This window comes from Syngnathus typhle, linkage group LG7 (genome assembly GCF_033458585.1).
Source record: "Syngnathus typhle isolate RoL2023-S1 ecotype Sweden linkage group LG7, RoL_Styp_1.0, whole genome shotgun sequence".
In the NCBI taxonomy this organism is placed as follows: domain Eukaryota; kingdom Metazoa; phylum Chordata; class Actinopteri; order Syngnathiformes; family Syngnathidae; genus Syngnathus; species Syngnathus typhle.
In genome coordinates this window covers 9,569,104-9,595,109 of record NC_083744.1, presented here as the reverse complement: position 1 = coordinate 9,595,109, position 26,006 = coordinate 9,569,104, and the positions used below count along the sequence as shown (strand labels likewise).

Here is a 26,006-nt window from a genome sequence, read left to right as displayed (position 1 = left end):
ATCTTCTGTTAAGAATTATGTACAATAGTTTCAAAACATTTTATTGTCTTAAAGAACAGAAATACTTTTCTTATTAAATTAGAAGCATAAGCAGGTCAAATTTACCAAAATGAAAGCTATTCCAATCAAAAAAACAAACACCTTATAGGTGGTTACATTTTAACAAGTGTTGTAATGAATGTATGCCTTCGTTGAGGATGTAACCTGAGACGAACCATTTAGCCATGTGTGTTGGAGCGATGGCATGAGGGAGTGCTGGGTTGTTCCCAGGCAAATTGGCTGGATTTGCTTTGCATGACAACAGAAAAGCCTCCCAGAGCTGCTGTTTGGATGTGAACTGCCTCCAATAGGCAGTTATCAAGAGGGTCGAGTTCAGGGGGGGCCACAGAGTACCATAAAATAACACTATGCTGCTTGCTCATCCTGAATCGAAACAAAATTAATTTCTCCGTTTGTACTTGTTTACAGGTAAATTATTTACAAGCCATATCTTTTAATACAACTTTATGTTCATGTCAGTTCCTAATCAATAGCACCAAACACTGCTGCAGGTAAGACCATAGTTTTCTTCTCGAACAGTCTTGGGCAGCTCAAACTCAGCCAACTTCTGCAGGTGTTTTTGAAAGGCATGCTCCTCAAACTGGGATCTGCCAGGATCTCCAATTAGAACTTGGCTGTTGTGACTTTTGACACAGTTTTCCAACCAAGTGTGAAGGTTGCAGCAGAGGGCCTCGTCATAGAACATATCCCCAAGGAGGATCAGGTCAAAGCTGCCAGGATCCGAACCAATCAGGTTATCTGTCACACAAACCGGGGCTTCCAGACCGTTGAGCTCAAAGTTCATGCAGGTTGCAAGTGTGGCGACTGTGATCAAAACACAAAATGACTTTAATATCCACAAGCTGATTTGATCTGAAATCTACAGCCAACCCTGATAGAACATGCACAATGTTTCAGCATTTTTTTTTATTAACATTACAGTAATGAACAATTGAAAACACTAGAAGTTGACTTGATGTAATTTTTCCATGGAAAGAAAATACAGGAGTCAGTGCACGTCTTCACACATGCCAGCAGCTATCACAATATGTGATGCAGACTTCCTCCTGATCAAACATGCTTTTGTCTAAATAAATAGCCTTGATGTTTTATATTAGATAAAATATGGTTATACGATTCATCTCACTGTGTATCTAAACAATTTGATTATGAAAAAATAATTGATTCATTTGGTAGTCAATCAATGCATCATTCCACATTTACTTGACTTACTGTATACACAGAATAATTGTGACTGAAAAGCAATGTTACTGACAGCGCTCACCCGAGTCAATGTCATTAGCAACCACTCGATTGGCACCACACAGTTTTGCAGCGATGATTGAAGCACCACAACCACTTCCTAGATCCAAGACTGATTTTCCCAAACATACTCCAGGATTATCCAGGAGGTATCTGCAGTTAGGAAGTTTCGGATATGTGTGTACAGCAATAGTATTTGGGAAAAACAAACATACAAAGCGTATTAATTAAAATACTTGCCTTGCAAGCGCTTGACCTCCTGGCCAGTATATGGCCCAGTACGGGTCATCAAAAGGCCAAAGTTCTGGTCTTTCAAACCAAAACCTACAGTTTGGGGTGAAAAGTCTGAGTTTGATCTCGGGTGTCAGGTTTTGATCTTCAACAATTTCCGTGTTCTCTGAAATGAACCTCTTAATAGATGCATCACCCATACATTTGGTGGAGAAATACCTGGGTCTCACTGTAAATTTGATCGATTTTAAATAAGACAACCTGAGCACGCGTAAAACTTTTGACATTACGCCTCACTATCTCAAGGCTAATCATAACTGCTCCAGGTCGTTTAAAAGGCGACGACTAAATTACACAGATTAAAATGTGACATTTGAACCTCTTGAGACACCACTGCTAGTAAACAGTACTTGACAATGTGTGTTCTGGCGTCGTGTGGAAACGGGGGGGGGAAACTTAAGTTCCGTTTTTACTGTTAGTAGACTACAAAGTGTCGAATTAAACTAGTAGTCTGTACGATTACTTAGTGAAAGTGACTCTTTGACACTCTTTGAATATATTCAAAATTATTGTCCGGTAAAATATAATCCCTGATCATACGTCATATGCACAAATGATAATGGTTCCTCTAAATACCAGCAGAGGGCAGTATAGGTCAACTTCATCACCAGTTATTATAAACGCATTCGGGGCCTGGTAGACTTTTGTATACTTTAAAGTTGTCATTCAAACTCACGCACGCAGGCACACTGTGCACGCAGGCACACTGTGGTGAGTTATTAGCAGTTTATCCAAATATCCAAATGAAAAGAATCTTTCATGGTTTCCATGACAGGCATTTCGGCATTCACACTTCAGTCAATCCACTTTTATTTTGTTGTGATTCAATTGATCTTTTGAAAAAGGTTCTGCAGTATTTCATTATGCTGTGATGAAAATGGACAAATGCTCCTGTATTATGCATGACTGAAGATGAATGTCACACTAAATAATAGGACGCAATCAGTATGCTATTGTACATTGAAACCTCTACTTATGAATTTAATTTGTTACTCTTGTTCATTACAGCTTTTGTTGATGAAGAGTAGTGTATTGAATATATATATAGTATTTAACTGAGATATGTAGAGGTATAGATATATTGTGAAGACATTAATGACATCCACCCACTTCTGATGATAAAAAAGGTTATTCTTTGGATTTATTATTTGCGGGAATTACACAATGTTTTCTAGACCCTCCAGGCAAGAGAAACGACAACCAGAATGGATTGAATGGTTGTTTGTCTATATATGGATGGGTGGATGACACAATGATGATGGTGATGCTGATGTGATGATGACCAAAGAATTTCTATAGAAATGTTCCACTGCTTTGGTTTGTAATATAAGAGACAAAATTAAATTCTTTTTTTGCAATTTGATGCTTAACGTGGTATGGTGAAATATTAATAATCCAGCAGAGTACCTACTTTGCCAGCAATGAGGTAAATCTTGGTGATTCAGCTTTCAAAAAAAGTATTCAGACAATTCTTGATTTTGTATCGACAATGATAGATTCACTCACTCACTCACTCACTCACTCACTCACTCACTCACTCACTCACTCACTCACTCACTCACTCACTCACTCACTCACTCACTCACTCACTCACTCACTCACTCACTCACTCACTCACTCACTCACTCACTCACTCACTCACTCACACAAAGGCTCCTTGTTTATCCCATTACAGAGTTCCTGAGATGAGTACTGATAGAAAGCTGCTAAAAAATCTGATTTGTCTTGATAAGCCAATAAATGTTCCTTCATCAGTTTAGTGTTCAAATCCATTTGCGTCGCACTCTCCTCAAGAGGAGAGTGAAAATGACAAAGTGCAAACAGAGCCTGGAAAGACGCTCATTTATCCCAGGGATGTGAGAAATGAGCTCCTGCACCAAACGACATTGGCTGAATGTTAAAAGGACTAATCAAATTCAAAGTTGCTGCTTGAAAGGTTCAGGATATCGTAATCATTTATATTTTCATTACTAATATCTATTGGTTGCTTGCGTGAAACCACAGCCAGCCAAAAGGTGCTGTAATAGGAAGCAATGCAAGTCGATACTTGGCGGATTTTACATTTTGCCTTCTCTTGTTCAAATCAGTTTGGTATCGTTTTGTTAAATATTTCCATGTGATTTCAGAAATGTAACTGTATCATGTATATACTATGGAGAAGGTCTTGTCTAATAATGGGATGATGGACAAAAAAAATCTACATGGACACAATGTAGCACACGTGCCAGCTCAATGCCTATGTGACTTGTGAGTAGCCATCTCTCCAATGACTTCTTTCACCCAAACATAACCCCCTCACTAATAAGGGTTTTGAATTGGCATGAAAGAAAGCACAGAAAAACAACAGTCTGCAACAGCTAAGGGCCTAAAGTGCCTGGGCTGAAGCAGATGAAGTAATTGACATTCATTAAATCTACCATATGGTAGCAAGCTCTTCACATCCCAACAGCACATCCTGCAGCACAACAGATGTGACAAACTATCCCACTGTCTGGACATGAAATCGCTCATCGCTTCACCATCAGATTGTTACGTTTTTTGTCCTTATCCAAGCTACGTTTGAAACATTTCATGCATTGCACCTGACTCAACAAATACAATGCCACTTCAAAATTCGTCCGCTCAATTAGAAGCTTGACCCTGAATTTTCAGGTTCAACATGCTTTGACAGCATTGACAGGCTCAGGGCTGGTGTGGTGCTTCAATTGTTGCTTTCACAAAAGCCAATCGAGCATAAACACATACTGCAGCTTTCAGGCTTGTTTGTGCTCCGATTGGGTACACTTTTGTCATATCTGGATTATTATGATGTGCTGTTTACACTTCATTATTGTAGTTCATTACAATTGAAACTCTTGCAGTTACTGGACATAACTTTGTTTGCGTGTGCATGCTCATTATAGCATTATAGATTATATAGAATAGATTTTTGTCTTGCCTGTGAGGAGGTTTGCTACAGTGAAGTTGTGATCACTTTTTGTTCAGCTTCATCACCAAAGGGATAATCTCCTTTGAGACTGCCTTGTCAAAAGAGTTCTCAAGGTATTTATTATCACAAGTCAGATGCGCCTTTCAAAAAGCCTTGTCGGTTGCTTCTGTTAGCAAAATAAATAAATAAATAAATCTCTGAAGCGAGTTTGGAGAGTGTAAAGACTCTCTGGGTGAGTTGGTTGATCGCATCCTCGGAGCGAAGCTTGATGTGTCATCTGATCAATACTTCCTCAGAGTGCATGAACAGGGATTCACTCAATTTCTAAGGGAGCTTTTCATGTCAGTGCCTGGCTCATTTAACAGCTAATTAGTTACTTTCTGTTGAGCATATAGTTCTTGTACAGCATCTGTTCCAGCTTAATATATGCTTTCTGCTGAGTGTGTACATACTGAGGCAGCCCTGCTTTGCAAATAACCAATAGGAGTTTTCTTCATTTGTTTCGTTAAACGTTACTAGATTGCTAGCAAAGTCACATTTGGAAACATTTTAACCTAATTTTGAAACAGGCACTTTATCATATCACACAATTCTAAACTATCTCTGGCAACCTCTTCTTGCTATATGGCCTAAAAAGAGAATCCGTTTTGACTTGGCAAATTCCTCGTTGGCCAAGTACCTCTCTGATGTGATAATCTCACTTTTCATTCGTGTGTTGGTAATACACAATCACAATGCAGATGACACCAGACCAAAGCCCCCACATAACAGATCCCAATGATTGTATTTATGAAATTCAATTATGGTGACACAGATAGATGGACCTGCTGTCATTGGGGACAGTCGTCATTTGTTAGCATCAGTGTCCATGCCAGCCCCAAGGCACTGATGTGTGGTTTGAAATATCAGAACTAATGGAGAGAAAGGGACAAATGGAAAAGAGTAGAAGACCGCACAGTGATTGGATCTTAAGAGTCGGCTGGCATAGAGCAATGTTGGAGAGAAGATGGATAATTCCTCCATTTTTCCTTAGGGGAAAATAGCAGGTGATGCCACTGGGTAGTCGTAAATAGCGATTGCCGCAGTTTCCACCAAGCCTTATTGTGCAGTTGACGTGGCCGCATTTCAGTAGCAAGCTAGCAGCATGAGTGTAGCTTATGGCAGATCAGCATAGCAGATCGGCTTACCGTAAATAAACATCACAAACGTGGTTGTTCGACTTCCTTACAATTATACTATTGATGTTGATGAATTTTTCTCTCTTCATATACATATGTGGATTCATAGTAAATCAATCTGCAGTGTTTTTGTGACTTTTTTTTTCTTCAATCCACTGTGCTTTCAATACCTTTGGTACACAAAGGCACAGCTGATCTTGACTTCCCGCTTATAACTGATGATTTCATATCCTTATGTTCCTCTGTTGTTGATTCAACGTTCTGAGATAGCTATTACACTGAAAAGCTGAGTAAATTGAGTTTGCTGAAGCAAGTCGGTCTCGGGAGACTAACTCCTGCCTTGGGGTGCAGGAGATTCATTCAAAAAATCCACCCTGAAACTCTTAGCTTGTCTTTAAATCTGGCGTCTCCTAAGCTGGTTCTCCTTGACACCACTCATTAGCTAAGCTTACTTAGTGTTGGAAAATTGTATATATATGTTATCATGCGTTCTCTTTTAGTTTCTATATTACTATATTACAGTAAATGATGTCTCGTTAGATCTACCGTTAGATTAGATCTGCGTACGTGCGTTCGTTGTTCTGCTTTGCTGTTCTTATGTCCACCACAGAATACCACATCAGCCAAGGTGTGAGGTCTTGTCTCGGTCAGCGAGAGACAGCAGCAACGACATTGTGTCAGCCTTCCTCAAGTGGCTGACTCGGCACCTCACACCCTCAAGAAATGGAGCGCTGGGAGCGCCCCTGGTCCTTGCTGATAAGACTGCTTGAACCCATTGAACTTGATGAACTCTGTTTGCTCTTTCCTATGTCGCCACATTAGCATAACGTTTGCAGTAATCTACACACACCAGAAGTTTCCTGCGCTTACCAAAAGCAGAAACCGTTTGCGCTTCCCCCTACCCTTATTTGGTTTCTGCTACACATGTGATGAGGAAAATTCCCCAAATAAAGAGAGCAAGGATGCAGACAGACTTTAGTGTAGGTTGGGCATTGTAAGCTGTCTGTACTGCACTCCTTGCGCAAGCTACGACTCAATATTCTGCCTCACTTGTGGTCTGTCCGTTGGTGCGTTTCTCTTAACATTTATTCACTCTGTCTGTAAAAACCTAACACTTAGATACTAATTAAAGCATGCTAGGTAAAAAAAAGAATGGAGTCATGATCTGCTAAAAAGAATTGTGCTGGAGGTAAAACAACCCTGCACCTGTGTTAAAAAGAAAAATGGTCTTTGGAAGAATGAATGGATGGATGGATGGATGGAGGGAATGGATGGATGGATGGATGGATGGATGGATGGATGGATGGATGGATGGATGGATGGATGGATGGATGGATGGATGGATGGATGGATGGATGGGTAAACGGTTAGATCTGCTGGCATAGGGGATTGATCAACCCTCACGCAAGCATGGAGACAATATGCTATCTCCAGACGAGAGTTGAATGCACAATCTCAGGTACTGTGAGGGAAATGCTGCAAATAAATCATACTATATATGCTAAAGTCTACTTGTGTTGGTAACGCAATGTTCATGATGGATGGATTTATAGTAAGGGTGCACCTTGTCATGTTTATGGTAATGTGTTGTTTTGTAATTTTCAGCAGGCAGGTCTTCCACTGTTTTGGGGCCATGTGAGAAAATAAATTCAATCAAATGTTGGTTTATTTTGGACACAAAAAAGCTTATGGGATTGTTGCAAGGGACAGGCACCTCAGGCAATGTAATTTAGGTAAAGAGAATAAAAATCACTGCAGGAGCCAAACTCACAGACTTCTGTAAAAGATAACTTCTGATCTAAGCCCGCAGGATCTCACACCCCTCCCAGACTGTTGCAGCCTAGGCTTCATGCAGCACTTTATTCTGCCTCCTGGTGTACAAGACTGATATCGGGGAGGATGGAAGAACCAAATCCCACACATATTTTCATGCCCACGTCCTTTTGAAACTGGAGCTGGGAATGAAATACAATAAAGTGGGTTGTGCGAGCTGATGATATATACATATAATATATAAATAAATATCAAGCTCTTTTTTTGTGTGAATGCTATTTTTTAAATATAAATTGAAATATCACATGTCCCTTGAAGTACCTTTATGTACCCTCAGGGATACGCATAACTCTGTTTGAGAACCACAGGTCTTAAACCCTGCTTAATACTCAAAATTGAAATCTGAATGTTCCTTAGGATTGATTTTTTTTTTTTTTTTGAAACTGTAAAACTTCTTGAAGCTCTGAATTCTCTCACCTGGTCAGGTGATGAAGCATGAGACCCTAAAACACTCTATTCTACTTTTCTATCTCTGCACTTTTTACATTACCAATGAGATGTTGACAACCACCCTAGGATCATCAGTAAAATCACGAAATTGTTGTTGCCGCACAGGAAAAATTGAGACAGCAGGCATTTATGACGTTAAGTGAACTACAGATAATGACGCCAAATGCTGAAAAGTAAACGCAGAGAAGCGTCGACATCAAATAAAACGCAGGGTTGCATGCAGAGTGTTGTCTGTGTACGTCTGAACTTCGCACATGAGGGAAAATAGCAAGACGTGAGTGAGGCTGGGATTGCGGCTGATGTCTGCTCGAGGCCCCAGCGGCTCAAAGTGTTTTCTAAATGCTCCTTAATCTCGCCATAAATGACATCTTTGCTTTCCAGTGAGAAGTGTGAAAAATGCAATATGTCTGAGCCAGTGCCTGTGGGATTGTGGTGCTTGTGTGACTAAGGAAACGGCTGTGTTGCTTCAGAGTCTGATGAGCTGAAAGTATTTTCTCACCATCTGTAGTATCATGTTTAAAACATTTTGATACCATATGCTACAGTATACACACTCGCTTCAAGGTGCCATTATACAGCTGCATAAACATTGTGAGCTTTCTTAAGGTGCTGATTCAAGCCGGAGTGGTCATCTCTCAGTAAGTTTTCTCCAGTCGTCAACAGTACTTTTCACAAGCCCTTTTAAGTGGTTTGTCAATATGCTGTTTGCTGCGCTCTCTCCAACCTCGGACCTTTCTTAAATCAATACCATCCTAAAAGAGTGCACAATGTGGTGTGGTCACTCCTCAGACTGCAAATGTGCCAAAGCCATTAAAGCACAACTCCATTACAGCACAGGAACAAAGAGGCAAGTGCATCTTTGTATGCATGTGTCAACATACAATGACTGAAACGAGTGGCAGGTCCTAATTTGCACATTTCTGGGCTGCTTGCCCATATGAGGTCCTTTAAGAACCATAAAGACAGTGGGAAATTAGAGCCTGCATGAACCACATAGCCTAACTGCAACTAGTGGATCAACCCCAAAGGATATCCTCCCCTCATCTCATTATAAGCAGCCAGTGGTTAAACCCAGTGATTACAGAAAACACCAAGGGGAAATTATGCAACAGAGCTAATTCCATCAACAGTGACACAACAGAAAGACTAGAAGGTCAAGAAAAACTACGTGGCAGCTGGTTCACACTGCCAAGACTGTGGCCTGAAGATGGAGGATCATGAGATTTTGGTCAAGAGAGTTGGTCATGTTTAAAAAAAATAAAAATAAAACACACCAATGGAGCACCCTGGAGCTATACCGCAATGCAATACCTTCAGATGTGTATTATGCTATAAAGATCCAATGGATCAGACTGATGAGTTGTGTGCTGTGCACAAATAATGATGAGATATGAAGACACAATGTGATTTTTGGTGGAAAGGTTTGCCTTTATTTCTAAAATCAAGTATTTACTATTTAATCATGTAAATTACAAATGCTTTGTGGAAAAATTCATGGTTGTTTACGCAACGATTTGAATTTTGTAGGTCGACCTGACGTCCAGCATCTCCTACCTGGTCTCTGTCTAGCGGCATCGCTTCATCAGCCCTAATTTGCCATTCAAACAATCCAGCGTGCATGACTAGCTGCATGTTGTGGTTGAGCGGGGCTGTTTCTGCTGACACTCTCAAAAGAGAATTTGAATCCGTATGTTAACAAATGCGCATTAACCATTAAATCTGTATTCTCCACAGTGTCGTACAGGAAAACTCGATCTTGCTAAACATAGTGCTTTCTCCTGCTGTACACTAGCCAATGAACCAATGAATACAAACGTAAATGATACCATGTATTGTATTTGGGTCATCTACTAAGACACTAAGCAGGTAAGGATGGATCTTGTGAATTTTTCTGCCAAGTGTGTGCCTCATAATTTTAGCAATATTGATACGATTTTGTCAGCACAGTCAAGGGGATTGGAAGAAACTTCTGTTATTGTGTGCAAAGAAATTAATAATCATCTTACAGCTGACTCAGTCCAATTGCAGCTTGCATGACAGAGAGGGAATAGCGAAAAAATGATGATGTACATTTCCTTGACTGGCCTAAAAGTTTAATTTATGAACAGTTTAGGCCTGCAGATTATATTCTTTTGACCATGCATTTTAAATCCTGTTTGCCCTGCCCAGGATCTTTAGATGTATAGGGAGATATTTGTGGTGTCAGCAATTGTGTGAGTAGCTGCAGGAAAGATAGAAAATTGATGAACAGACTACATCAATGAAAGGCCAATTTCACCTCAGATTTACCATAATGGTCCCAAGATAGAAACCTGACAGTTTTGCTAAAATTACATTCATTTCCTGAAGCCAGCATTGATTTTATTTTGTAGCTTGGGTATTATCATCACTCTCAGCCATGCACCATTACAGTTGCCACAGAAATATGATGCAAAATCAGAGTTAGTGGCGACATCGTGACTCATTATGATGACCCTGAAAATTCTACAAAAATGGTGTGGGGATGTCTAAAATTGGGAGCAACTCTGATCTGTGGCTGTGCCTCGCTACAAAGAGCAGGGACTTATAAATTATCTGCTATCTTGTGCATAAATACTTTGAGTTCCAAATTAAACCAGTTGCAGGAATTTGCACAAGACTACAGATTGTTTAGGCGAACTGGACAGAATTCCAATTTAACGTGCACTTATTAGAAACTATTAGAAAAGATTTGCACGATAATCTACTTGATTCCATTCCAACAAAACCAGACCACAAATTTACATTCGTCTAAAATCACTGTTGGATTTCACTCATTTATTGACATTTATTTCCAAAGGCATTATTAAAACTATACTTCAAATTCCAATGGCCAATGCTCTCCCGGTATGCACATAATTTGCTTGTTTGATTTACAGCAGTAATGTGACATTACATATAGAATAATAGATAAAAATTAATTCACACATAACTGCAACACACAGCAATACACTGAGTAGTTTAGTCGAAATCTGTGCATGTCACACCTTTTGATATCTGGCACATCTGTATTGAAATGGTAAGATATGAACAGATTATGTATTTTGTTTCTTTATTTTAGCATCTTCACAGCATTGAATCACCAGTAAAAAGAATAATCTATTAATACATCCTTTTACATTGTTACATGTATTATTATTATTATTATTATTACTGGTTGGAGGGTTTCTTAAACCTTTTTGGTCCAAGATCTAAATTTTTACTTAGAAATCAATGATTTAAAAAGATGAAAATAACCCCACAGGTAACAAATAATATATTTATGAATAAATTATGTACCACCCTGACCATTTTTGGTCGTTACCCAATTTTGAGAAAGATTGGGTTGAAATGGGTTGGGTTCAACTAGACTATGGGACAAGTTCCTTAGTTGGACTGTTGAATGAACTAGTTTGTATCCGAGCAGGGCCAAAGTGTCGTTGCACAAATTTTGCACAGTTCTGACAATATTATGGTCCAAACGAAGCCTCCAACTCGCTGCCGTCATTCTGGAGTCTCTGGTGGTGGAGTACTTGTAATTCCAATCAAATGGAGCAAACACATTACTGTTGGTGTTTCTTCTAATCCATGTCTGCACCCTGTCCTCCAACTCTAGGCCAATAAACTGATAGATCTTGTCAGCCATGTCTTTTGGGTTAAATGCTAAATCTTCATACCTCACTAAAAGATAACGGCCCTTCAGCCAAGCTGGTCTCGCCAATCCTGCTTCTGCGGATGCCACCATGTCCTGGCAGGTGCTTGTGATCTGCGATAGGTCCACATATCGCGGTTGCCGCCCCGTCGCGTTCCATATTTTCCACGCCCGAAACTGATCTGAAAACGCTGTGATGCGTGAGGCGAGAATTGCTCTAGGGTCTCTCACCAGGTGGATGATCTTTAGGTCCAGACGTGGATCTTCAACCAAAGTTCGCAGGTCGCTCACCTTGGGGATCCGAACTGTCTTTATGGCTACGTGGCTTCTTGACAGACACGCCCTTGACGCCAAGGTGAGGTTCAAGTTTCCGCACTTCTTGGTACACCAACTTTCCTCAGGAAGCTCGAGTGCTTCTCCGTTCCCTCCTTCCAGACACACAGGAGGAGAACAAAGGGCATGACTGGAGCTTCTACGAAAGAAGGAATTAGTGACGTGGTCCTGAGGCTCAGGGCGGATGTAACTCTCGATAAAATGAAGGTCACATTTGTACAAATTGAGCAGAAGGTCTCTGTACGCGCCCAGCAGGGCCCGGCGGTCCAAAGTACGACGAATCCTCCCGCTGGAATTTGTGAATGCTTGCTGGATGTGGTAGAGAGGTTCAAACATGTAAAAGATCTCAGGGTGCTGGTTGAGCAGCTGACCAGTGAAGGATGAACCGCTGCGTGTGGTGGCAAACAGCAGGATGTGCTTCTGAGGGGATTCCATGGACATCCAACTGTCATCACACAAGGTTCTCCAATTGGATTCTTTGAGAAGGAAAGGAAACAATGTGTTTCAGGCCATATGCATGCTAAAGGAAAATTACTCTTTTTTTTCCAAGTTGAATATTTGTTTTCATTAATGATACATTTTAATACTGTGTGGATTATTGCACCTCTGAACTGTGAGGCAGACAGGCTTCCCTAATTAATTCTTTAGAAATGATTCATTGAAAGCACTTTACTACTTGCACTTAATTCGGCACTTTAGACTGCAAATTAATAGACTGGGATTGGCTAGTTTAAGTGACAGTTCTATAAAAAATAATTACATAATATTATGAGCTTTTATTAAGTAAAAAATCACCCGCTGGTGAGTTTCTTGATGCCTAATCTCTTGAGGAAACAATTTGGTTCATTTTAAAACAATTATTTTAAATTGTAAGATTTTTTTTGTTATTGTTAGTGAGGAAAAGTTAAATCACAGAAACCAGGCAGTAAAGCACAAATCATTTGAAAGAAGCTTGTCTTCTTGTGGCTATAGGGGGACTTGAAATGCTGAACGTCTATTTATAGCACAAACGGCTAACATGTAATTTCTACTGATGAGGAGTTGATTGCAAATGGGGGTGCCAGTAACAGGCACAGTACAGTAAGAGGAACATAACTGATTTTCACAGAGGCCAAGGAGTTGAGAGATGCTTGTTGATTCATTATTGTAGTGTGTGACTAGTAAATCAGAATTAGATGTTGTTAAATTTGGATGAGCGGTATTAATGTTCATATCTTTCAGGTTACAAAAAGATCTTAAAATCATCCATTCATTCATCCATCCATTTTCTATACTGCTTGTCTCCCCGGGGGTCGCGGGCGTGCTAGAGGCCATCCCAGTAGTAGGCGGGGGACACCCTGAACTGGTTGCCAGCCAATCACAGGGCACACAGACACAAACAACCATCCGCACTCGTACCCACACCTGTACGGGCAATTTGGAGTGCTCAATCAATCGGCCTAGCATGTTTTTGGGATGTGGGAGAAAACCCACGCAGGCACGGGGAGAACACGCAAACTCCACACAGGGAGTCGAACTCGCACCCTCCTAACTGTGAGGCGGACGACTAACTGTGCCGCTGTGGTCTTAAAATCACGACCACCGACATGAACTTATCTGTATTATTAATGTTTGTGGTACCTCTGTGATGTCTGCTCTGACACTGGTAAACACCCTGACAGGGTCCAGACAGGGAGTCCCTCAGGGTGCGAATGGCTGTGTACTGGACCCCCAACGAGGCACACACCAGCAGCAGCACTGTCTTCCAGGAACACTCCATCCTCTTCCCCCACCCCGTTGGTGCTACATCCTTCTCACTGGTCTCGCACACACACACGCACGCACGCACGCACAAACACACACACACACACACGTCAATCATAAATGAATATCCAACAATCTTTTTTTCTGTCATTAGTACAGTTAGCTGCTTGCATCGGTCTATGATCTACTTACAAAAATAATAGATCGAGCTTTTACTTTTTAAAAAAAAAAAAATCATTTTTGCTTGTTCGTTCATTTTAAGTCCCTTTGAAAACTGTTGTCCTAAAGTTTTTTTTTTCCCGAAAGAAAGACAACGCTCCAAACAACAAGATCAGTATACGAGGCACAAAGCAGCATTATTATGATCCATTTTGCTCTCTCATTGGTAATTTAGCCTAAAATAGCAGCTCAGATAAAAGTCCACGAACTGTAGCTCGTCTTTATAGATGGAAATGCTAAATGTTCTCTCACACTTTGACATAAGGGAGTAAAAGTATTTTTCAAAAACGATCTTTAAAATCGGCAACCATCTTTTTGTCCCACTCCCAGTGCACAAAAGCAATAGTGGATATTCATCCTAGAGTCCGGACTCTCCATCACCCAAAGTGGCGGTGCACAGGCAACCGCAATCAAAACCACCGGTAAACGATGCATCATATCACCAATATTATTGCTTTTTTTAAATGTAGCTCTGTTTTTCAAGTCTGCTCCTTGTTCGTTTATGTATGTGTCCCTGTTGCAAATTCATTTCTGTGGGAAGTGGTCACATTCAGCTGAGGTTATCTTTTGTTCTTTCATTAATCAGAAACAGTACCAAACCAAAGACAATTACTCTGAAGGTTTGAGAAAAATACAGACCTGACAACTCTGAGTAGAGTTAGAAAAATCCGCAGCAATTATAAAATCAAGTCCTCAGGGGAAAATGTTTTCTTCATACATTTTGCACAGTGACAGAAATGTTTATACGTGCATTTTGTATTATGTGAGCTTTCCTATTTTTTTGTATTCATTGGAGAAAAATGTAGATTTCATTTCGTCAACTTTTCCACAAATGTTAAACTGTTATTGTGGGCACAGTTTAGTCTACAACACCTTTATTTGATTATTGTTTCTAACACTGATGTATTGTAGTTGATTGGCTAGAAAACAAGTAGGAAATATTTACTTCTGCCCCTTACAGCACTGCAATATTAATAGGAACAAATAATAGGACATGGGAATAGAAAGTGCTAATGTGAGCAAGTTACCCATTAGATTCCCATTGCAACATGGAAATTCCAATCCTCCAACAACAAAACAAGAAATACGTCCACCCTGATGAAAGCATTTGTACAAATTAATACCTTCTTGAAATGAGAAAACAACATAAATACCAACGATACCTAATTTAGTAAATAAAACACCCAAGCTGATGTGACGCTTCAGAACAAACCCTATAAAATAGATGGATGGATGGATGGATGGATGGATGGATGGATGGATATTTATATATCAGGTGTAACATTGCATTACTGGCCTTAATGTAGATTTGCTGCTGTTGTCATCTTTGTCTCCTAAAAAAAGCAAAATGTTTGCGCTTTTGCTTGCCTACACGTGTTGCGTAAGTGGCTGGCTGACCTGTGTGAGTCCACAGCCACAGTTTTTTTTTTCTTCTTTCCAGTCATGATCAAACTGCCAACTCCTCACACCCTGCTGCTCTCCAAAGAAGGCAGAGAGAGGCTTCAGCGATTCAGAGCATATTGATATGCAAGTCTTCTTGTTTATAAATGCCACAGCGTAGACCATGCCGTGTATCAACAGCTGGAAGGGGACAATGGTTTCGTCTTTTGTATGCCTCCAACGTGCATACATAGTAAACATCCCAGAACAGTATTTGTAGAGCACCATTAAAGCAACTGCAAGCCAAACCAACCAAGTGCCAGTCGTGACAAAGAGGTGCTGTTGCTTAGATAACATAGCAGCAAACATGTTGAACGTAATGGCATTTGTGCAAGATAAACACTATGTGGAACACCACAAGGCAACAAATGAGGTCAGAGGTAGATGATGAGGGAGGGACTGAGGTATTTAGGATGCAAGTGATGAGGAAACATGAGGTGCTTAGGATTTTTCTGGTACGGAATTGCTCGACTTTATTACGGTTCAAGGCAAAGCTTTTTATTATTACATATCAAGATTAATCTTCAGTTTTCTCTTTGTTTTTTCCAAAATTCACATGTACACAAACACACACGTGCACACACACATGCACACACACATATGGATGCACTGGATTAAAAAAAAAAAAAAGATAATAATGATAATAATAAGAATGATGATGATCATCCAGCAGCAGCACAAAATATATTGTAAAACATCTCAAAAATAACAAAAGTATCCAGACTATTACTTTTTCTTATGCATGACAATCTTTAAGGATAGCATCCAACATTGTTCAAAAGTAAATTACCACGGGATAGGTTCAACAGATGAGAGACAAAGGATGCAGCGTGTCCAACACTTATTACGCTTGTAAACACGCACACGCGCACACGAAGAAAATACAAACAGCTCACGAAAACTCAATCGGATTATAGTCATCCCATTTTTTCGCATTTAGAGGTTGAACCACGTGATCTTGCACTCATAAAATAGACAAAAATTGAAAACACTATTAAAAATATCATTTTGCATTTTAAAATAGTATAATTATATACCCTTGGTAAATGACGCGACGTTAAGAGTCTGCATGGAGGGAACGTTGAACTTCTTGTGAGCCTTTTACACGGGCTGAAATGATATCTAGAAGAAGAGACACATCAAAATTACAACACGCCGTGGTGGTGTGTTAGTGAGTGCTAGAATGAACAGGAAAATAGTATAACCTCGTCACTGCCATGTGCAAAAAGTCCGATCACAGCCCCGTTAGTAAACGTTCATTCCACAGTTTAACGCGCGTGAAAGCCGTAAAAAGAAAAAAACATAAATTGTTTCCTTACCGCGAGCCTGCTTTGTTGTGCTACTGGTGCGGAACACTGCTTTTCTTTTGGTTTTATGTGTGATCCTGAAGAGCGGGTGCAGGAGTTAAGGATGGAGATGCGCCATGGATAGAGACAGCGGGAGGCTGAGTGAGAAAGAGGAGGAGGAGGAAGAAGAGGAGGAGGGAGGTGGGTGGGGGCAAGTGAGTACACAGGCTTCAACCAGAGTTTCCAGATTGGATGCAAGATTATATTGTCGAGCTTCATCCTGCACCTTTCATGCTGTGAATGGTGCTGTAATAGCTACATGCTGGCCGGATAAATCCGAATTGATTTAGATTTGTTTTTACCACAATGGCAAACTTCACATGTGTGCTTTTCTCTAAGTGGCGGGGATTCACGTCGAAAATCAAATAAAGCTAACACACAAACAAATAAACGAACAAACACACACACGCACACCTCTGTCATCCCTCATTCAAGTGAGCATGGTTGCTATCATCACGTGTGATGCCGACTTCAGTGTAAAAAGCACTATGTGCAATATTGTGGCTCCTGGGGGTCATTGTGGGTTCAAATTCAGCCAGTGACAGCTTCATCGGTCCTTGAAGGTGAAGTTGCGGATGGGAAGAAGTCTGCTTGTCTTTACAGATGGATATCCCGCTGCGATTCAGTCTCACTAAGCGTCTTCACTGAACGAAACTTGTTCTGAATAATAGATGTCTTCGGATTCTGTTCTTGATCAGTTATTTTAGGGAATAAATATGCATTCTATCCAATAGTGGCCATGGGTGTTCATTTACTTCTCGGCAGAAAGGAGGTGTTTTGGACTCCAAGGTGGACCATGTCTTTCACCAAAAGTCAATTTCAATTTAGGCCAAAGCTCACCCATGACCCCAATAAGGACTATCACAATAGAAAATGGATTGATAGATTATTATTTGCATAGATCGATATTTGAGGTATCCTATGACGTCTACTCCGGTTTGGACTCGCTTCACACCTCTATGACAATGTGTTTTATTTGTCGTATGTTTGATTTTATTTGAATACGATCAAATATGCTCGCAAGTACGTTCAATTGGAAATACTCACGAGTACGTTTGAATGAATTTGTCAGTCCGGAATTGTTTTACTCCACATTAGCAGTTTGGCACTTAGTGTTACTTGAAAATGGTACAGAATAAGAGACAAAGATGTTTGTGGAGGCAGCAGATTGAGCAGGCAATCCAGAGGTGGTGCAGCAAAGTATGTGTTGACGTGTTTTTTTGTTTTGTTTTTTCACATTTCCTCAGAATTGAGCGATTGCATAGTTTTCTCGTCTGCTTGGTTTCAACAACTATACCTACCACATTTTTTCCTTTCAGTGTCTCTTAAAGCCAGGCAGTTGCCGTTTGAAACAACTTCAGTTTTGTCTCATGTCAAGTGTTTTTTTTGTTCTTTTTTAATTAAACAACCGAATGAAGGTCCTCTGTGACTGGTGGTTCTATCATTTTTGCCAGAGGTTGTATTTATCTAGTCGACCTTGCACATCAGTTCAAGGGCCAACATAATTCAATGTATTTTGAGCAAAATCTGTGATTTCAGAAGTACAAAATTGAAAGCCTTAGTTTTAAAAATATTGGTGAGCCCTGGTTTAGAGTAAATGATAATTAAATTTACCACTATTATCTTCGAGTAGAGGGATATATTTTTTTATGTTAACCTTCTCCTGTTTCTGCAGAAGTGTTTTGTTTGCATACAGTATGCCTCTAATGGCTTTGAAACACAGCCATAAAAAAAACAATACACCCCCAAAAAAGAAAAAATGCATGCCCTTAAAACAGAAGTTCCATTACCATGTATGTATGCATTTCTTTAGCCAGACGGGCAGCTAAAAGGTTAAACTATTCCAGCATGCACAAAGGACAAAAAGCTGCCAAGAGCACATAACAAGTGATACAAGAGCCTCCTGTGCTTGACGCCTCTCAGTGTCTATCCATTGCTTCACTAGCTTCAAATCCCCAGTTCTGAGAAACTGAACGCCCCCTCATCTTCTGGGTAGCATTTGTATAGGCTAAAGTATTTTTCTCCCTGTAGTGAACAAACAGAATCATTCAACATGTTCCCCATATTTCCGGCAAACATACATTTTGTTTGGAGTGTCTCTTTTTGTGCCTTTAAACCTTCACCAAGAATAAGTTGCACTTCTTCAACACTATTTAACATAAAATTTTCATCTGACCTGACCTCTACATCCGTGCTTGATTGGCATCTCTCTCTCTCTCTCTCTCTCTCTCTCTCTCTCTCTCTCTCTCTCTCTGTTTCTCTCTGTCTGTCTGTCTGTCTGACTGTCTATCTCTCTAGGTCTGCGTACCTTTGTCGTTGTCTCTCTCTATTTCTTTTTGTCTCTCTCCCTTTCTCTCTCTCTCTTGCGCTTTTTTTACTTTTGCAATTTAGACTGATTATTTCTCTGCTTGCGTGTCAAGAGGACAATCAGGTCTCCAAAACAGTCCCTTTATTCAAGAGCTCCCTCACTATAAATCTAATAAGCAAGTGAAAAGAAAATCTCATTCCACCCACCTTGTGTGCCGGCTGAGACAGCTAAATATATTTCAGCAAACAAATTGCACAGTGCGTAACTAGATTCTATGACTCTATTATTGACTCATGCTGCTGCCCATGAGTATTCTTCTTGCGCTTCGCGAGAAACTCAAATTTGAAATGAGTATTATTATAACTGAAATAAGGCGACGCGGAGGAGCACTGGTTTGCATGTTCTCCCCGTGCCTGCATGGGATTTCTCCGGGTACTCCAGTTTCCTCCCACATTCCAAAAACATGCATGCTAGGCCTATTGAATACTCCAAATTGCCCGTTGGTTTGATTGTGAGTGGTTTGTCTATATGTGCTTTGTGATTGGCTGGACAAATATAGGGCAAATATAGATAAACAGCCATTCAAACGGAGGCACACTTGCTCACCACCTGAGCACCAGTCTGCTAACAACCAAAGCTGGTGTGTGCTACAAAAATTCTACTTCAGTCTTGTTTGACAAAATTCAACAAGTGGTATCAATAAGCGATCCACTGAAATCCCAAGAGACCATCCTGTTGAGAGAGTTATGTTTTTGGAAGTCTATCCACACAATTTATTTCTATCTGCCAACTTTTGTGAATATAATAAACAGCCAGGGACCGTGTCTGTTCCTCAAGGTAAAGTCTTACATTAGACTAATTGACGATTGGGCAACAATGTCAGGGTCACAGAGCCACAAAAGAGGTACAGGTATGTACTACCTGTAAAAGCCTACTTATGTAAGAGTATTAATAAAAGCTCCACCCAAATTATTATACACGGCTACAGTGATGTTGTTTCCAACTGTGTGTCAAAGACAATTATCAGAAGGAACATCAAAAGTTAGCTCTCACCCAGTAGTTGCCCGGGCACCTTGTCAGCCAGGACTGAAAGGTTAGCTCAGCTTCTCTTATTCCATTTGGGCAGGACTTGGTGCAATTGACTGCATCACACCTGGCAGAGTGGAGTTTCACACTTTGATATATGGGTGGAAGAACTTGATTTCAACTCATTTCAAATTTGAGTCTTGAATAGAGTAGGCGACCAGGAAGTCCACACCAACAATCTGTGTGATTGCGTAAGAATGACTGATTTATTTGAAATAAAAAGATGTCTGAGTCTATACAGCGTGTATAAGTTATACCCTGTATATTTTTTTAATTTGTTCAATCTTCTATGACAAAATGACACACTACAGTGGCAATCGAATGTAAGATGTTGTGTTAGGGATAAATTATTCATATCCCCAATGCAATCGTTTGCATCATTTGCAAAAAGTATCCTGGCAACATCTAGGGCAGGGGTGTTTAACTCGTTTTAGCACAGGCTGCATCATAGTTATGGTGTCCTTCAGAGCGTCACCATGACTGCCAAAATCATAAAAATGTATAATTAAGTCCCTATATTCATAGGTATGCACAATTACCCATGCATTTGCCAGAAAAAATAAATAAATGACCTTGTATCCCAAAATCAACCAATGAACTGAAGAAAAAACAGACATTAAAAAAGAAACCTTGAATCTGAATTTTCCCATGTTATTATGGAAGATTATCTTTCAATGTAGCCTCCCTTTTCATTTTCCTTCCTTAACTGAAGTTAATGATCAATAAATCATTGTGTTTTTTCAATGTATTTATGTCTTTATAGCAGTATGTTTTTATTTATTGCCATTCATCTATCCATCCATTCATTGCACATATAAAACATCAAACACATAATAAAGGGCTTCTAGTTGCAGTCACATTAAACTTGACATACTGATGATTGTGCTGATGGGTCAAAACATTACCTAGTTCCGGGCAAAATCCTCAACAGTCCAAATCCTACATTTGCAACTTTTCCTCACACTGACTTTAAGAAATGTTTTTTCTTATATTTTGTTATATTTAATTTAAGTCTGTCCTCATGCCACATCTCTAATTGCATAAAGTTCTATCAAATACTAATTGTATTGGCTTGGCAGTAAACACTTTGAGTTAGCTTCCTGCCAGCAATTAAGTTGCATGACCTTCTGTATTCATGCAGTACGGGTTTCTCAGTGCGCCTTAAAACGACTTAACAGTAGCTAAATCTTCCCTCTTTCAAAGTTCAACAGTCCAAACAGTACTTGAAAGAGATAATTAGGTAACACAACCTTCCCCACAGAACCTGTTGAAAGCTCGCTTTGCTACCCAGAAGAGAGAGAATATTTCTATTTATAGCCTCGGCTAATATCTGCTTTACGGCTTATCCTTGTCAACATGCAAAGATAAAATGGAGGATGTTTTCTCATAAACAGTCTCATTGCACAAGGGGGCACGAGTTATCCAATCTGACGAGAGTGTGTATCACAACATCTCAAGCTCATCCTCACTAGTGTCTGGCCTCCAGACTGTAAATCAAATCTTCGTAAAGCCTTTGAAACCTCCGGGGGAAGTCAGTTTTATTGAGCCCATTTGATTGGTCCTGGTCTCGCTTGGTTTGGCCCTGTGAAAATCAAAGCCATAAATTTTGGTGTTGCTACAATCTAACCAAACACCTTCACACGTCTGGCTTGTGAACAAACTGATATTAAGGAAGAAAAGCCCCGAGCGGCTCATCTCCCTTCTGCCTGTCTGTATATTGTAGGGTTTGTTGGGGGGACTCGAAGTCTCCGATATTGATATTATTTTCTAGGACTTTTTCAGCATATATATATATATATATATATATATATATATACAAAATCCAATTTTTGTCTGACTGCCAATTTAATTGTGAATACACCACTATGTTTGGCTCATAAAGTTGTACATTTGAATATTAGTGCCTCACCATGCAGGCATGATCACTGCATCATCAGAAATGTGAAAATACTCACACACATCATTGAGCAATTTTAACTTTAATGTCAAATTTCATGTGCATATATTCTCCAGACAGATTAAGTACCCCTCTAATACGTATGTAGTGATGAATACTAAATGGTGCAAACATGCCTAGCTAATTGATGACACTTTGAAATCAAGTGTACCCAAAAAACTTTTCAGACGCTATAATACGTAGTGTCCCTTTTCTCTCTTTGTGGTGTGTAAGTGCCTTCTTTCTGAAAAGGTTATATTTAATCACACTGAACCCGTCGACAAAAAGAAGTCTAACCGGTTCTTACAGTCATTAGGCCTTGGATAAGTATCATTATACTGCTTAGGTGTTTACGGCACATACCTTTTTTGGCATAGTGGAGTGACCTTTAAATGTTTTTATTCCAATTTTTGTTTTGAAAATTTGAATATGTCGTATGTATTCGTGGTGATGGGCCTACATGATGAAAGAAAGGGAAAAAAAAATAGGTAAATGGGCTGTCACTTCCACAGTGTTTTTCTACCTTGGTTATTTCAAGTGCTTCACACTCCCATCTTATATACCAACTGATGAGGGATCGGTATCTTGCTCAAGGACACTTTGACATGTAACCCCCAATTTGTGGGGCCAGGAGATGACCCCTCTACCAGAGCCATGCTGCCGAGTCATAAGCTCAATATCCCCTCTCCCCAAGTAAAAAGGAAAAATGCTAGCAATTAAGTGTAATGAAAAAACTGAGCATTTTCTGGTGTTTCATTTGAAAATCAAGTGTTTACTTAAATAAAAAATATTATACAAAAAACACTTTAAGCAGGATTCAACTTTTCAGTACACTCAGAATCGACGTTCAATTTGACCTCCTTGTTTGTTTTCCGTCTGGAGCGTGAAGGTACTTGCTTTCTCCTCTGTATGTTTTTTGTCCTCTTCATTACAATCACAGCAGCAACCAATCCAACCACCACGAGCCCCATTGCTACTACGACAATAACAAACTCAGAAGTGCCGGATTGTTTCCCTGACAAAACCAATTTGTTTTCCTGTTTGAAGATACATCGAGGTGTTTCATACCAGTATTGTCCATCGCCATAGTCAATGTTTTCGTCATCATATTCATCTATGTAATCATAGGCCAAATCTGCAGAGTTTGTTTCGCCTAATGCAATGCACCAGTAAAGAAATCCGTCTGTCACACGAACATTAGACAGCTTCAGTGAAAATTTGCCATCTGACAGAGACATCCTGCCTCTCAGATCTTCTATAGTCTCGTCATTGGAGTCGAGTATCAGCTTATTGTCACCTGCTGAGTCTTGGCGGAACCAAAGCACCCTCTTGGGATCCTCTTGGTCAACTTCACATTCTAGCAAGATGTTAGTACCTTCAGTACACAATTTTTCTTTGGCTTGCCTTTGAGGACAAAGAGATAGCGAGTACTGCAGGTCAAGTGTAGCTGCGACGCATGAATACTCGCCGCTGTGCTGGTGTGAAACGATGGGAATCACCAGTGAGTAGTCTTTCAATTTATCTGATATGTACATTTGATTGCTCCTCACGCCGCTAACGTTTATGTTCCCCAGTGGCGTCTCCCATAACTGGTTGCTACTTTCAAAGGGGCACGTCAGTTCCACTTTGTCCCCCACTGAGGCAAAGATTGTTCTCCTCTCACTGTGGACAGGTTGGTACATATTCTGGAAATTGCGACACTGAGTTCCATCGCTCACCACGCAGTAAAATTGCTGTTTTTCCTTCATCAAGGTTTTGTCCAGGAGGAGCAATGTCCCGTTGTCTCTGACCGTCACAGCATCCCGCAGCTCACTCACCAGTGGGTCTAGTGACATACTTGTGTCTAAGAAGAGCTGGAGTCTGTACGGATTCTGTATGTCATAATACCACCGCACAGACAATCCCTCCGTGACTCTGGAAGTACCCTTGCACAGCAGCTCAGTCTGGCCACCTCTTTCATCCGCGATGACCTTCTCAGCTTCAATCTCATCATCACAGACGACCAGCAGCTGGAAGTGGTCGCTGACCCGCATTCGGTTCTCCCAGCACTCTCTTCTATAAATCCCAGAGTCCGAGTGCGTGAGCTGACGGATCTGCAGCCCGAGCAGGTTATTATGATGGTTGATGTGGATGCGACCCCGGAGGTGAGCAGGAGGGGCGAAGGGCTCACTGTCATCTGAAGAGTTGGCAAGCAGCTGGTCTCCTTCTGGACCACGTCTATAAACGACAATATAGTCTACGCCTAAACAATAGCCCAACTCAACGGTTGCGCCAACTGCTCTGATCATAGGTTCCGACTCCTCACTGTTCCCCTGATGAAGCAGGAACAAAAGACAAATTTGGAGAAAAACAAAGAGACCCATGTTGCTTCACACGCGGTGTTTGTCAAAGACTGAGATTTGTAGCGTCACTCAGTCTCTTATCAAGCATTTATCTCGTGTTGTCACTTTAGTCCCGCCTATGGGGAAAATATCCATTTCCTCCTCTTCAACATTCTTCCGCGACAAATCTTTGCCAAACTTACCAGTACACAAATACTAATGATGTAATGCAGGAAGAAAAGCACAAACTAAAACACATACACGCACGCTCACAAACACACTTTAATTTTTTTTACCAAGAACGTCTGGAACAACCAGCTTCTAATTGATTTCCATTCAAAATGTTCCAGGCCATGAAATAAATACAGTACAAGAATATCAGCTATGTTGGATGACAAAATAATAAATACATTTTAGAGTCCAATACATATTTGCAATGTTAGCAGTTAATTTTCTGTTTTTGAACTATGACAAGTCAAGTCGTGCGCAATTTAGCAGAATGAAGAAGCAATGTCTCCTTTCATTAAGTGCAACCTTGAAGAACAGGTTCAACCCAAAGAGTTGTTGTTACTGTGCCACTTTGGGGAATGTTTCCTACTGTCAAACGACTCAGACATTCTTTCATGTTGACACAGTGACAGACTTGTTCCATGTTGTTCATGTTCTGAAAAGTGACTTCAGACAGTACTTAAAACTATTTGTGATAGTCAACACAAGGGTTGACCACTGTAACTTTTTGTACTTTGCAAAACAAGAATATTGCTATAGAGAAAAAATAGTTTATATTGTAAAGTTCAGGGCAGCGCAGTCCCCTTGTGGTTTCCTTGTTTGCCTCACAGTTGAAAGATTCTGAGTTTGAGCTCAGTTAAGTGTCTTGTCACTTGAGGCTTTCTCGAGGGTCAAAAACATGCAGTCATTGGTAAATTGAAAACTCTAAATTGCCCCTTGGAATTGTGTTTAAAGCGATTTTACCTAGCAGAGCAAGAGAAGAAATTCAGAAGTGAAGGGTAGATTGTGATTAGAGCTTGCTTAGAGCCTGCACACAGGCAACGAATCTGTTGACAGATTGACTGCAAATGGGACGAGAGAGGATAACACTGTTTACAGGCCCTCATATTCCTTCCTTCATACCTCTAAGAAAGTTGTTTCCCTTGATTAAATTGTACAAATCAACTATACTGAACATCTTACATTTTATTGAACTGGCATATTCGTGCAGCCAACTCAGACCTCTCGAGATATTAAGCGTTAAAACAAAACACAGAAGTACTGACCTGTTTTCCTTTCAGGTAGTTCATCTGTTTACTTGAACATAATGAAGTCAGCCTCCCTCTCAGCAGCAGTTCCCATGGTGCTAAGGGAACAGCTTGCAAAGCTGGTGATCAACCATCATGATCAAGCACCAACTGTGAGAAAACGCTACATGTGCTCCCACCAATTCAACTCCGGGCTGATTACCTAGAGTGTATTCATGGCCTCATGCTTCAGACGCACTAACTGCTCTTTGAGACATACATTTTTGCCAACATTCTTTTTACTAGAACAATACTGTTTAAATAGCGGCTTCAATAAAAAAAAAGGGAAGTTGAGGAAGAAGAACCACAGCTATAGCAATGAGAGAAACAACAGCAATTAAAAAATA

At 40.2% G+C, this 26,006-nt stretch overlaps 2 protein-coding genes across 7 annotated transcripts; both read right to left on the bottom strand.

Moving 5' to 3' along the window:
- Positions 1-26: 26 nt before the first annotated feature.
- Positions 27-1,984, bottom strand: etfbkmt (electron transfer flavoprotein subunit beta lysine methyltransferase). The gene is made up of 3 exons (XM_061283398.1): positions 1,543-1,984; positions 1,325-1,455; positions 27-864 (listed from the first exon to the last, which is right to left on the bottom strand). Exons 1-3 carry the CDS (start codon positions 1,818-1,820, stop codon positions 527-529), a joined length of 747 nt encoding a protein of 248 aa, XP_061139382.1. The 5' UTR covers positions 1,821-1,984; the 3' UTR covers positions 27-526.
- An 8,644-nt stretch (positions 1,985-10,628) lies between these two features.
- On the bottom strand, positions 10,629-25,851 carry si:ch73-62b13.1 (Carbohydrate sulfotransferase 1-like). 6 transcript variants are annotated; one of them, XM_061283387.1, is made up of 5 exons: positions 25,639-25,851; positions 16,687-16,811; positions 16,405-16,489; positions 13,586-13,761; positions 10,635-12,441 (listed from the first exon to the last, which is right to left on the bottom strand). In XM_061283387.1, the coding sequence occupies exons 4-5, from the start codon at positions 13,722-13,724 to the stop codon at positions 11,273-11,275; spliced, it is 1,308 nt and encodes a 435-aa protein (XP_061139371.1). In that variant the 5' UTR covers positions 13,725-13,761; positions 16,405-16,489; positions 16,687-16,811; positions 25,639-25,851; the 3' UTR covers positions 10,635-11,272. The 6 variants fall into 6 exon arrangements, with proteins under 6 accessions (XP_061139374.1, XP_061139373.1, XP_061139371.1 ...); XM_061283386.1 differs by lacking the exon at positions 25,639-25,851 and adding an exon at positions 20,075-22,645; XM_061283389.1 differs by lacking the exons at positions 16,405-16,489; positions 16,687-16,811; positions 25,639-25,851 and having other exon boundaries at positions 10,633-12,060; positions 12,337-12,441; positions 13,586-14,568.
- Positions 25,852-26,006: the final 155 nt, after the last annotated feature.

What these genes read in the sequence shown, in the direction of transcription:
- si:ch73-62b13.1 (XM_061283385.1), bottom strand. Translation starts at nt 13,859, where the DNA reads ATGACAGAAAAAAAGATTGTTGGATATTCATTTATGATTGACGTGTGT. An exon ending in TCAGAGCAGACATCACAGAG is followed by an intron (nt 12,442 to 13,585) that starts GTACCACAAACA and finishes TCCTTCTCAAAG; the next exon opens with AATCCAATTGGAGAACCTTG.
- etfbkmt (XM_061283398.1), bottom strand. Translation starts at nt 1,820, where the DNA reads ATGTCAAAAGTTTTACGCGTGCTCAGGTTGTCTTATTTAAAATCGATC. An exon ending in GGAGGTCAAGCGCTTGCAAG is followed by an intron (nt 1,456 to 1,542) that starts GCAAGTATTTTA and finishes TCCTAACTGCAG; the next exon opens with ATACCTCCTGGATAATCCTG. An exon ending in TGCTAATGACATTGACTCGG is followed by an intron (nt 865 to 1,324) that starts GTGAGCGCTGTC and finishes TTTTGATCACAG; the next exon opens with TCGCCACACTTGCAACCTGC.